General features: G+C 34.7%; 2 protein-coding genes across 3 annotated transcripts in view; both read left to right on the top strand.

The window, feature by feature from the left end:
* Positions 1-3,777, top strand: part of LOC135721523 (urokinase plasminogen activator surface receptor-like) — a 56,409-nt gene extending 52,632 nt beyond the window's left edge. The window contains exons 1-5 of one of the 2 annotated variants that reach the window (XM_065243826.1): positions 572-720; positions 805-918; positions 2,697-2,840; positions 2,942-3,052; positions 3,331-3,777. In XM_065243826.1, coding sequence (XP_065099898.1) covers positions 672-720; positions 805-918; positions 2,697-2,840; positions 2,942-3,052; positions 3,331-3,521 — 609 coding nt within the window. In that variant the 5' untranslated portion in view covers positions 572-671 and the 3' untranslated portion in view covers positions 3,522-3,777. Of the gene's footprint in view, positions 1-571; positions 721-804; positions 919-2,696; positions 2,841-2,941; positions 3,053-3,330 lie in introns of those variants that run through there. The other variant, XM_065243827.2, reaches the window with a different exon arrangement.
* Positions 3,778-7,906: 4,129 nt separating this feature from the next.
* Positions 7,907-13,108, top strand: LOC135721796 (urokinase plasminogen activator surface receptor-like). The gene is made up of 5 exons (XM_065244249.1): positions 7,907-8,328; positions 8,417-8,533; positions 12,019-12,162; positions 12,472-12,582; positions 12,765-13,108. Exons 1-5 carry the CDS (start codon positions 8,280-8,282, stop codon positions 12,947-12,949), a joined length of 606 nt encoding a protein of 201 aa, XP_065100321.1. The 5' UTR covers positions 7,907-8,279; the 3' UTR covers positions 12,950-13,108.
* Positions 13,109-13,437: the final 329 nt, after the last annotated feature.

The raw sequence follows: 13,437 nt of genomic DNA, 5'->3' as shown, positions 1-13,437 counted from the left end.
GCAGGCTACTGGTGGTGAGGAAGAAAGCGTTCTTATAGCAACCGTTTTATGCACAAAACACAGGACAAGTTGTGTGACATATTGATCCAGGAAAAGTGTTTTCTCCCAATATATGACAATCCCATATTAAGCAGATGAGCAAATTTAAACTTTGTGTGTCTGGACTCGTTTATGTACAGTATGGTGCACACTGAGCTGTCTGTACAGTATGTAGTTAGCAATTATATTTTTTTGTTTGTTGTTTCATTCACTGACAAGCTGTGCAATATCGCATTTAATATCGCAGGCGATTCGATAATTGGCTTGCTTGTCGGTGAACTTCAGCTCTGTGTGGTAAAATACCAGATGCGCATAACAATCACATGCGATTTATCGTGCAGCTCTAGCTTATTGTATATTTGTTGTTTTTGACCTGTAACCTTTATAAATAAGATTATGACAACAGAAATACTATTTTAAATATTGTTCAAGTAAACAGTAATAAACCTTTGTGACAATGTGGCTCTAAACTAAAGACAATTTTATTTATGTCCCCACCAATGTCAAAATCAAACTTACGCCCCTTTTATTTAAGTTTCCTTTCTCATCAAAGCCTCGCCCCCTCTTTTGATTATTCATATAAAAGCCACTGAAAGGGTTTGTGATTTTATTCACCTCCTGACTGACCAAACATGGAACTGAAAATCTTCATTGTTCTCTTCTGCGCTCTTTTCACTGGAGGTACAAAACTTAATTACACTTAACCTATTTAATGTTTTATTAGTTACAAAATATATTTCTAACTCATTCTGTTTCTTTTTTCAGGACATTCACTCCAATGTTATGAGTGTTTAGGTATGATGGGTTCTTGTGAAAGCAAAGAGACGACGTGTCCGGACACTGCCACATGTGCAAGTGCAACAATTGTACAATCCACTGGTTAGTTCAGAATGATGGAAAATAAATGTACTGAAATATTATAGACTACAAATGAAAATTAGGGTCATTTAACATGAATGTTAGCTTAACTCAACTGAATGTTTTTAATTATGCTAAACTGTAAAAAAAACTATAAAGCTCATGTGAAGTCCGTCAGACTTGTTTCATCACTCTTAGCCAATACTGCCATGAGGTATTTCTGAATGGCATGAGGCTGGGATTAAGCGGATTTGAAGTGAAAGTATTTGATGGTGTATAGTATATGATAAGTGTTAAGAGCATGTGGTTAATATCTGTTCCGCTACATCAATTCTGCTATTGCTGCCCGCCACACCCAAAACTGTCAAAACAGGTCTTGATATACTAGTTATAGATATACTGGCTGTGTCTCGTTTCAGAAGGTTGCGTAATTCACATCCTCTGGAGGTTAAATCCTCTAAGGCAGTGGTTCCCATACTTTATAGTTTTGCGCCCCACTTAGATGGGTATGTCAGGACCCACCAAAGTTTTTTTCAATGCTCAAAAAATACATTTAGAAATAGGCCTACAAAAATAAATGTGTTCTCTTTTAGAAGAGAGTAGTTTATATTTTTATTGTCATTAAATGTAAGTTTAAGTGCAATCCCAAAATACCTTATATCAAAATCATTGCCATTAATTGTCATTAATAGGACAAAACAGTTTTTGTAGGTCTGCCGTAAAGCAAGTTTTTGTAGTTTTCACTCGAACTACAGGACCGCGACCCGACGGTTGGAAACTTCTTTAGTGCGGTTTTGGCCAATAGAGGGCTGCAAAGCGAATGTGAAAGTGCCGTTCACCCTGTTTTGAGTGGATGAACGTTTGAAACTTTTTTGGAAACGTTATTTTAAGGTAAAGAAACTCTTTGGTGTTGCTTTAAACACCACATCTTCACTCATATTATTTACAGCTCCCATCACCGCCATATATATATATATATATATATATATATATATATATATTAGGGATGGGCACGAGTACGTAATGGGCACGAACGTGGCATCGATGATCGATCACGAAAACGATGATCATGTGGGTTTATTTATTTTTTTATTGTGGATATGGCGGCATTTGGGTGTCTGGTTAGCGTTACAAGCGCATGTGGTGTGGTCTGGAGATGCGTGTTTGACGTTGTGTCGAGCTACGCAGACAGACGTATGACATGAGTAACATCACCATGCGTGATTCAAAAACAAACAGATAATTCTGCGCGACCGCGCCGCAGCTACCCGCCGATCGGCGCAATGCGCTGCAGCCCGCCAGCCCATGAAGCCGGCCACAACTCATATCACTGAGGCACTATGGCCTCTTATTGCTACCTGTCCCAACTTTTTTTGGAATGTGTAGCTCTCATGAAATCCAAAATGAGCCAATATTTGGCATGACATTTCAAAATGTCCCACTTTCAACATTTGATATGTTATTTATATTCTATTGTAAATAAAATATAAGTTTATAAGATTAGTAAAATTATTCCATTCATTTTTTCTACACAATTTCTACAGTGTCCCAACTTTTTCTGATTTGGGGTTGTAAATCAAGTATCATAAATGTTCTTCGAGGGGTTTAGTTTCAAGCACAGATAGCATTAAAAACAACAGAAAGGAGCGTAAAGAAGGTGTCAAAACATTTTTAGAAATGAAGATTTTTGCACGCACTTAGAGGGTTTTGCAGCTAAAGACAGTCAAAAAAAATTTTCACACACACGCTTTACAAATCACAATGGTCAGGTGCAAAACATTAATCATATTATTTTTTAGGTGGCAATGAAGTCAAAATGCAGTCTAAGGGTTGTAAAGTGAAAGAGAGTTGTATAAGTGCATCTGTTAACTTCGGAATTACAAGGACAGTTACATCTACACAATGCTGTTCCACAGACCGTTGTAATAACAATGACGCCCCAGGTATGTCTTTGATACACAGAAATATATATATACAGTACATATGCTAGAATCAAGCTTAGTTATTCCATAAAATGAAAGAATAAGATTTGTTTCTTCTACAGATTACGGCTCTAACAGCCCCAATGGAAAACAATGTTACTTCTGTGATGGGAAGAGTTGCTTCAACAAATTAAACTGTTTAGGAGATGAAGACTACTGCCTTAAAGCTACAGGTGAGAATCAAGACACTTTTTTCTGTCTTTCTTTGCATTATTATAGTTGATAAGGTTACATTTTTAATTGCACTTTTTTCAAGAGATACCAATATGTGATAACATGACTCAGAGAACATGGTTTACTAATTACCTAATCACAGAAATATATTTATCATATATTTAACATAGAATAGGGTCATGTATTTAAAATGTTGGGTTTATGTGTTTTATCAGATTATCTGTGTGGTCAAATTTTTAATAATTCAATTGATCAACTTTTGTTTTCCTTACATTAGCAACTGTTGGGACTCTGTCAGAGACTGTTAAAGGATGCGTCTCTAAATCTGTCTGTGATGCCACATCACAAGCGAATGCAGGTTTCACGGGCTCATGCTGTCAGGGGAATCTGTGTAACGGTGCTAAGAGCGTCACACAGAATCTCCTCTTTCTCTTATGGCCGCTCTTCTTCTTCATCCTGATCCACTGAATTCAGCAAAACTTCACTCTCTACAGCAGTAATGACAGATATTGTGGTGGGATTAGTAAAAAAAAAAGTTTTATGATTTATGCATCTTATCACTGCAACAGCAGTATGTAAAATAATTTGGATTTAAAAACATTGTTTTATTTCATATAGTTTAATTTTAATAGTATTTTTTGGTGTAATTTTCATTATATTTTTTTTTAGAAAAAGAATATACTGCAAATAGAGAAAAACATTAAATAAAATGTAACCACAGACACCACTATACACTTGTTTCCAATTTTTTTCAATAAGCCTTTATAATGCTGCGTTTACACCAGCCGCAGTAGAGGCGGCAAAAACACGATATTCGCGCGTAGTTGGGCCCTTGAACATTTGAGTTTACTCGCTTCATTCACGCGTGAAATTCGAGACAATTCGCGTCATGGGAGAGGCTTCTGCGACTCTGCTGAGACTCCGCTCCCTTCCTGTAATCACGTCACTACTACAGCAAGGTCCTGATTGGTTAACGTGGCGCGGAAATCCACCAAAGTTCAGATTTTTCAACTCGCCTTCTGCGCATACCGCGCCGCAGGATGCCTAATCCCGTCTTTGCATTGATTTAACATGTAAATCACCGGCGCTTGCCGCCTCTACCGCAGCTGCTGTAAACGCAGCACAAGCCTTAACATTTGAGAATGATATTGTAATGAACGAAGTTAACTAACTGTAATTATTGGTATGAACCAGCAGGTGGCAGAAGATAGGCATACATAGGCAGGCATCTGCATACATTTTTGTTTAAATATATATTTTTTATTTACTGGGACACAACTTTCTCCGGGGTCAATGATTACAGCCCTCATTTGCACAGCGGGTACCTTTTTTTGGTATCTGAACTATTAGAATGTTCACACCACAGGACCTGGGAACGATTTTATTATTAGAACACCCCCCCATGGACTTAGGCCCTGTTTATACGTAAATGGTTATTTTGAAAAACTGAGACATTCCCTTCGTCTTGGTCTTCGGCCAGAGTGCAGATTTGGAAAATCTTCGGTTACATGGTTGCATGTTAACTGAGACAAACGGATGTTTAGCCAGCCAACGTCACAGTATGCGCCAGAGCTCACATCTACGGCAAAAGTGCGACCTTGTTCAAAAGAGGAACAGAAAGTGATTCGTTGCTGTTCTGATTTCTGTAGAAATTACAGTGTTACTTGCAGCTGGTTACCATAGATATAAATGTATGTTATTTACTGTCAACATTTTGTTCAAAGTTAAATGAACATTAAACATTTACAAGTCTTTGTCCTTATAGAGTAAAACTAAAATAACAGCATCAAGCAAAGCATTCTGGGAAACAAAATCTGAAGCAAAAAACAGAAAAAGGTTAATGATGATTTCTGGTGTATAGTTTTATTCTGTAAAGATAAAGACTTGTTAATATTTACATTTTATTTAACTTTGAACAAACTCTTGCCAGTAAATAACATACATTTAAATCTACGGTAAGTTACCGGCAACCAGCTGCAAGTTTCTACTGAATTTTTTTACAGTATGGGCTTGAGCTTCTCGTTACACCGCCACCTAGAGGTTTGGCATGCTCTTGATGGCATATATACACGGATACATGGCAATGAACACTTTTCTGAAAACTGACATGTGTGCACAAAATTATTTTTGAAACCGGAGAGGTTGAAATATCCGTTTATGAAAATAGTTGCCCACGTATAAATGTAGTCTAAATTAGCATTGACGAAAAGATTACTTGATGTATTATGTTTTCTGTAAAATGTTTTCAACAATGTTTTAAAAATTCTGTTTAAAGGAGTCATATTGCCAGATTGCATGTTTTCCTTTGTTTTTAGAGTGTTTAATGATGTCTGTGCACATAAAAGATCTGTAACGTTGCAAAAATTAAAGTTTCATTGACATTTCTCTTTGAAATAAAGGTGTTTGATTTTGGAAGTTTTTGTTGCTTATTTTGCATAATATTCACAATAATGCATATCTTAAGCAGTTGTTTTTAGCCCTGGGAATTCATTGGGCAAGTTCATTGGGAGACTGATATTTTAAATATCAATGAAGAATTTTTAGAAACTGCTAAATTTATGTTATTTCTAATACAGTAAAAAATGCTGCATATTTCTGTGATTATTTGGAAATTACAATAATATTGTTTAGGTTGTTACTTTTAACTTCTTACAACCTAAACAATATTATTTTAGTTTCTAAATAAATCACCGAAATATGCATTTATTTTTTACTGTATTAGACTCTGAAATCATTTAACAGTGTGACAACAGAAGTATTCTGTATTTCTGGTTTACAGACTACTACTGTAAAGTAACTTTACATATGAATACTGTAAAAATAACTGTATACTGCTGGCGTCTCTGCTGCCAGCTCTTTACTGTAAATTATATAAATACAGAAAAATACAGTTTTTCTGGTTTACAGACTACTACCGTAAAGTCATTTTACGTATAAATACTGTAAAAATAACAGTATACTGCTGGCGTCTTGTTTTTACAGGAAGGGAGCTGTACAGTGTAGTTCCAGTCAGTTTGATTACAGTTCAAAATTAATCCGCTACTATAAACATTGGTAACCATAGTAACACAGTTAAACTTGCAAGCAGAGTGAGAGACATGTATAAAAAAATTATGTATTGTAGGCTAAATTGATGATTTTGCATATCGTTTAATTTGTATGGTGAATATGGCAATTTTGAGAAATGGGCCCAGGCACAAAATGAAATAGAAGACGTTGAATGACAAAAAGCGGCACTAAGAATTAACACCGGCATAGCTAGATAAGATCAAAGACGACAAAGATGAGGGCACTGACAGAAAGCCTAGAGGAGATGATAGGCTGACGGGAACCAAACAGCAACCACTAACAACAACTGCAACAACAACATGTACATTAAAGGTTTGTTTGTTGCTGGCGTGTGTGCTTCACTACATAAAAATGATTCTTCAATTATCCATAAATCATTAAAATACTTTGATAAATTTGAAAGTATTAACAATGTAGAGGTTTAAAACACTTAAGCAACATAATTCACATTTGCTTACACTAACATTTAAGAAGTAAATCTTTGTCAGATCTTTCATGTGTTACCCACACAACATACATTTATTATGACACAAACACACACTTCATTAACACTGTAATCCCACAGCACGCTGATGTCAGTGTTGTTTCTTTGCTATTTTTTTGCTGTACTGATTTTTGTGGCTATTTAAAAAAAACACAAAGCATAAACTGATGTTGTATTACACAGTTTGCACTGCAACATATGTAATAAAGTGGACAGCTTGTGTCTGTTTTTTTATTATTATGGAGTGTTATTCTCTTCAATGTTTTTAAAAAATGTTTTTGAAATCACAAACATTAGAGTAACGTGTATAGATGGTTTCAGCAGTAACAACATAAACAAGCGGCTGTCGCGGTCCGCACGTAACTTCCGGTAAACTCCGCGAAGAATAAATAACAACAAAGTACTTTAAACGTAGTTTATTTATATAACAAGCAAAAAAACAACACATAGATTACATAGGAAACCAAAACATTTGTTATTTTCGACGAGGCATTTGTTCAAGAGATCAGTTTAGCAACTAGTCAGACCGTTAAAAAAACGAAACCGGAAGTAAGGTTCGGATCCAGACGTGTATCACGTGCGTCCGATGAAACGGTCTATATACTGACACACACACACACACACACACACACACACACACACACACACACACACACACACACACACACACAAGAAAACAATCTAGGAGAAAAAAAATTGTACAAATAAGAGACATTTAAAATTAATTTACATTAAGGCATACAATTAGCAATTGTACTTCACATTGGATTAAGATCTCTTAAATATTCTGAATAAGTAGCTAAACAGTATCAATACAAACCCTCAAAAAAGGTCAGATTCGTTGCTAAGGTGTTTTTAAAACCTATTTTTCAAAGATAGTATCAGTGAAAAATGTCTGTAGTTGAATCCCAGATAGTCAAAAAGACAGTCTGTGAGTTGTTAAGAACCTTTCTTCCTTTGTTACTTTCTCTTGCTGTAAAAGCTGTATTTTCTTTTACTTTCACTTTCTCAGAGATTTTCCTGTTACCATTTTCCCTCTTATGTCACCTGACCACACCCAGTTTTCGTTATTGTTTTTTATGATAATTGTATGTTTTTGCACGATTAACTTCGTACTAATTCATATGAATTAGCCAACTTGTAAAATTTGTAAGAATTATTGTGAGATCAGGCTGGGTTTACAGTAATATTTGTTATAAAAAGTTTTTTGTACTTTTATTATTTTTATTATAAGAATAACAGTTATGCCATCTAATATTTTGAATGTTTCTAATGCACTGAAACACTCTTTTGTTTTGTAATTGTTTATCATAACTATCATCTGATTGACTTCTGCTTTCCAAAAACTGTGTCAAATATTGAGAGAAATATGCGTTAGAAAAGAAAACACACCATAAACATACAACCCAACATGTGACCCTGGACCACAAAACCATAAGTCGCATAGGCATTGCTTGATTTTTCAGAACATTTTAACCAAATGCTTTCAAAAAGTGGTGGGGACAAAATCAGCCATTTCAAAAAATGGTGGGGACATGTCCCCAGCATCCCCAGTGTAAATGACACCTATGCCTTTAAGTTACATTTGCATCACAGCCTCGCCCTTAGTCATATAAAAGACACTGACAAGGGTTTGTCATTTTCTTCACCTCCTGAGCCCTGACTGATCAAGGATGGATCTGAACATCTTCATTGTTCTCATCTGCACTCTTTTCGCTGAAGGTAAAGTACAAAACACAAAACCATATTTAATGTTTTATATCTACAAATACTGAAAATCAAAAGTTTCATCCTCATTTTGTTTTTTTAGGACGCTCACTCAAATGTTATGAGTGTGCAGGTTTGATGGGGTTTTGTGTAAGCAAAGAGAAGACATGTCCCTCTAATGAAACTTCATGTGCAAGTGCAACATTTGTTCAATCCATTGGTGAGTTCAGCATGATGGACTGTACATTTAACGCAATGCATTAAACTGACTCTTCTACTGGATGAGCCTTATGAATGTGATAGGGTTGTTGACTATAATGTAAAGTTTTTTTTTGTGAATGCACTAACCTGTTAACATCAGCACTAACAAATATGCATTGTGTGAACCAGAATTAGCAATCACTGTTTTGGTTCCCCTTTTCTTACTACAAAACACTTTTTACTAAAGACTGTAAAAAATAATACGCTGAATTTACTAAAAATATAGTGCATAATTTTTGCGTCTGCTTTAAAGCAATTGCTTACATTTTTTAAGCTAAAACTGCCTAAAATTCCATGTAAAACTTACTTAAAAAAGTAAAACTATGCACTATAGGGGGCTTGATATATCACTTTTCACAGTGAAAAATATGCTTAACTACACAATTAAATGTATGCGTGGAAAAACTTCTCAAATACATGATGGTAAAACATACAATATCTCTGGTAAATGCGTACTGGTACACTGAAAAAATGATTCATTCAATTTACTCATTTTTTTAAAGTTAGTGGTTGCAATCAATTTATTTAAGCTACATTTTTAAAAAAAATGAAAAAGGCAAAACAGGCTTAAATAAATTAATTGCAACCACTTACCTTAAAAAATTGAGTAAATTGAATGAATCATTTATTCAGTGTAATAAAATAACCTAAATACATAATGGTCAAATAATTAGTACATATAAATGGTTATTTACATAGATCTTGATTCCTTTTATATTTTTTATATCTTCTTCATCACGTGTCTGAAACTGCCTAATGTTGCATGTATTTGCATGGTCTGAGGTGGTATTAAAGAGTGGGGGGTAATTTGCATATTTGTATCCTAAAGCAAGACCTGTCAGACAGGCACGTGCAGAGGGGGGGGCGGCGGGTGCCCAAGCACCTGCCCCTTTACCCCTGGATGACCAAAGTGCCCTTGTTGTCAAGGCATTTTTTTGTAATTAAATGCCCTTTTGTGAAGGCCTGCCCAATCTAACTATTAGTAAAATTAATAAAAAATAATTTAGCCGCAAAATAAAATTAGTCACATGATGACGTATTGATCTTTTATTGGACAATCTCTTTAGGGAAACCTCACAGCGCTAGCAGCGCCCACACGTGCACGACACAGTGCGCAGTACAGGGAGGATCCCCCTCAAGCCGGCATTGAACCGAAGCGGTATGCTTGTTATATTTTTATTATTTTACAAGAACAACGTGAGGAGAGCATGCACAGCTTTATTGCTGTCTGTGTGTATTAACATCTCTAGAACGTTAGATGCAAACAGGGCTCTCAAGTCTCACGCATTTCAGCCTTCACACGCCACTCCTTGTATTTCTCACGCTGAAAATAAAACATTCTTCCCATATAAAAACAATAGATGAGCCAAAGGCAGGGACGTTCTCTACCGGGAGTTCATACAGGTAGCTGTCTCGAGTTTTTAGGTGTGCTCAACTTCACGCAGCAATGCAAGAACCGAAACGCACATGACATCAAAGTACCGCGAGAAATAATCGGGAAATCATACGGAGGAGTTTGATTTCAAATCGCTCTCGCGCTGTTCTAATGTCATCCACGTGTCACGCGGAGTTTGTTGGAAGAGCAAGATCCGATGAATACGGTAAAAAAAACTCTTAATTTTTGTATCACATTGAATTTACGATTCCTGGACTCGCCTTTGATAAAAGACAATGTGAGCTGATGTTGGGTAATATAGCCATACTTGTGCTAAATTATTAACTCAGTCAAAAACTCTCCAGCTTTGCAACCAGTTTTAGTTTACCTGAAAATAAAGAAAGTACTAGAGGCTTCATGAAATGAATGAAAGGAGAGATGAATGTCATTATTTTATTGCCCTGGCATCAAGGCATCAAAGTGTGCAAAAACACAACAAAAACACGATTCAAAACTAAAATATGTAGGCTACTCTCTTTGTATACAAATTTCGAACAGGATTAGAATAGAATAGAATTATATTTTAAATATGACAACAAAAACACAAGCCTGTAAACGTTATAATATCTTAATGTCACAATGCAATATATAATATCATATGATTTCAAAACTGCATATACTGTGTTGACACACACAAACACTAAATGAAATGCACTGTAAGTCGTTTTGGATAAAAGCTGCTGCCAAATGCATAAATATATAGATATAAAACTCAGTCTATATATATTTTTCTGTCTCACTCTATTTGCAAAGAAAATAAAGAAAAACGTTGGACTTATCATCTTTCTATTCTGTATTACTTTATTATTTGTTTCAGTTGTGTGCTTGCGTGTCGGCGAGCAAAGTGCCCTTTTTATTCTTTGAGCACCTGCCCCTCCAATGGTCTCTGCACGGCCCTGCTGTCAGATACTGTGCAAAGTTTAAAGTTTACCCAAAAATGAAAATTCTGTCATCACATACCGGTACTCACTTTACAAATCTGGGTAACACTTTATTTTATGGTGTGTTACACATTTTACATGTGATTATTTTAGTAATAACAGTTAATTATGCATAATTACATGCAACTAATCCTAAACAAAACCCTATTCCTAGTCCTTACCCTACAGTAAGTACATGTTGTTGATGATTATTACTTGGTACTTAAATATATAATTACAATGTAACAGTGACGCCTTAAAATAAAATTTAACCCAAATCTGTATAAATGCCTTTGTTCTTCCTGACCACAAAGGAAGATATTTTGAGGAATGTTTGAAACCAAACCAATCAGAAGCCCCATTGACTTCAATAGTAAGAATAAAAGAATACTCCTGAATTGTAGGAAACAAATGGTCCCGGAGCTAACAAGGATTGGCATGGATTAATTTAACAAAGGATTAATTTAACCAAATAAAATGAATAAATCTTGTTTTTAATCAAATTTTAGTAAAAATAACACAAAAAAGGTCAGTAATTGTAAATGAACACATTATTTAGTAAATTCAACTAAATTATTTCATGTAAATTAAGAAGGAAATTAAATTAATACTTTTTGGTTGAAACTAATTGAATTATTTTAGTAAATATAATTAGGTGTGGACTTAAAAAACGGCTGTATTTGGACCACTGTTTTTGAAATGAAATGATTTCTTTATGTCTAGTGACATATCAGGGCCATTTTATGATTAATTGACATACATTTCTATACTGTTCCTTTAAAATATAGTCCATCATTTTAACATCCACTTTTTAAAGTAATTTTATAGCAATTGCTTAAAATTCCATGTAAAACTGACTTAAAAAAGGGGATGCAAAAATTATGTATTATTTCTTTCAGTGAAGTGTGAAAAGTCAGATTGTTTACCCCTCTTTAAGTAGGAACTTTTTCATGTGTGAAAAGCCCTTAAATGTGAAATTGAAATAGAGAGAGAGAAAAAAGAAAGAAAGAAAGAAAGAAAGAAAGAAAGAAAGAAAGAAAGATAGAGACAATAATCTTTTTGATTTTTTGTTTGTGTTTGTGTTTTTAGGCGAGACTAGGTTTACCAAACAGGCTAAGGCTTGTGACGTGAAACAGAACTGCGTAAATGGATCCATTAACTTTGGCTTTGGAAGTACAGGTTTTTCCATGCAGTGCTGTAACACAGATCTCTGTAATAGCAAAGATGTCCCAGGTATTGTCTTTGATATACTACAGTATATGGGGCGGTTTCCCGGACAGGGATTAGACTAGCCCTAGACTAAAATAAATTTAAGATCTCTCCTGAAAACAACTTGCACTGACAGTGCCTTTTGTTTTGCCTCAAAATGCACACCATAATGTTTTTAGTAAGGCATATTTGTTAAAACTAGTTATATTTCCTCATTAAACTAAGGCCTAGTTCTGGCTTAAGCTAATCCCTGTCCAGGAAAACACCCCTATATGTGCAAATCCTAACATTAAGCTTAAGCATAGCAGAAAATGTTATTTGTTTCTTCTACAGATTACAACTCTTACAGCCCCAATGGAAAACAATGTTACTACTGCGATGATACGAGTTGCTTCAACAAATTAAACTGTTTAGGATCTGAAGACTCCTGCATTACAGCAAAAGGTGAGAATTGGTGGTTACAGAATAAGTATGATTTTCCATTAGGTGATTGTCTCTACATTATCATAGCAGATTCTATTCTATTTTTAAATGCGGTATTTAGTATGTGAAATTATAAAAAAATATGAAATGATTAACACATCACCTATCAATCATTTATAACTCAACTTCTTTTATCTTTACAGTAACAGCTTCTCAGACTTTAAAAGGATGTATCACTAAAACTATCTGTGATTCAGCATCACAAGCGTCCCAAGGTTTTAAGGACTTCTCATGCTGTCAGGGGAATCTGTGTAACGGTGCTAAGAGCATCACACAGAATCTCCTCTTTCTCTTATGGCCGTTTTTCTTCTACATCCTGATCCATTAAATTCAGCAGAACTTCACAGCATAAATGTGAGATATTGTGGCAGGATTAGTAAAATAAAGAATAACTTTTATGCAATGTTTTATTCAATATGCTGTAGCTTAATTTTCTTTGTATTTTTTGTAGTTATATTGTTAGAAAAAATATATACTGGAAACAGAGAAGAACATGAAATAATATATTACCACACCACTACACTTCTTTCAATTTTTTTTGACAAAATGTAATGATATTGTGATGAAAAAAGTTTCTTAGTTCATGTGCTGATATTAATTAACATTTACCAAGATTAATAAATGCTGTAGAAGTATGTTCATTGTTTGTTCATTTTATGAAAAGCATTTACCAATGTTAACAAATACAACCTTATTTAAAGTGTTACCCATTTTACTATATCAGAACGCTGCATGAATTATCCATAACTTTAAAATATTCACTTATAGATATAAACATTTTTAAGTAAATACTAATAAGCCATTAGAAACACTTAG

This window comes from Paramisgurnus dabryanus, chromosome 18 (assembly GCF_030506205.2).
Source record: "Paramisgurnus dabryanus chromosome 18, PD_genome_1.1, whole genome shotgun sequence".
Taxonomy (NCBI): domain Eukaryota; kingdom Metazoa; phylum Chordata; class Actinopteri; order Cypriniformes; family Cobitidae; genus Paramisgurnus; species Paramisgurnus dabryanus.
This window is presented reverse-complemented; position numbering and strand designations above follow the sequence as displayed.

Bases quoted from the DNA above. Each gene is read 5' to 3' on its own strand.
- LOC135721796 (XM_065244249.1), top strand. From the start codon at position 8,280: ATGGATCTGAACATCTTCATTGTTCTCATCTGCACTCTTTTCGCTGAA. The intron at 8,534-12,018 runs GTGAGTTCAGCA...TTGTGTTTTTAG, and splicing joins AACATTTGTTCAATCCATTG to GCGAGACTAGGTTTACCAAA. The intron at 12,583-12,764 runs GTGAGAATTGGT...TTATCTTTACAG, and splicing joins CTCCTGCATTACAGCAAAAG to TAACAGCTTCTCAGACTTTA.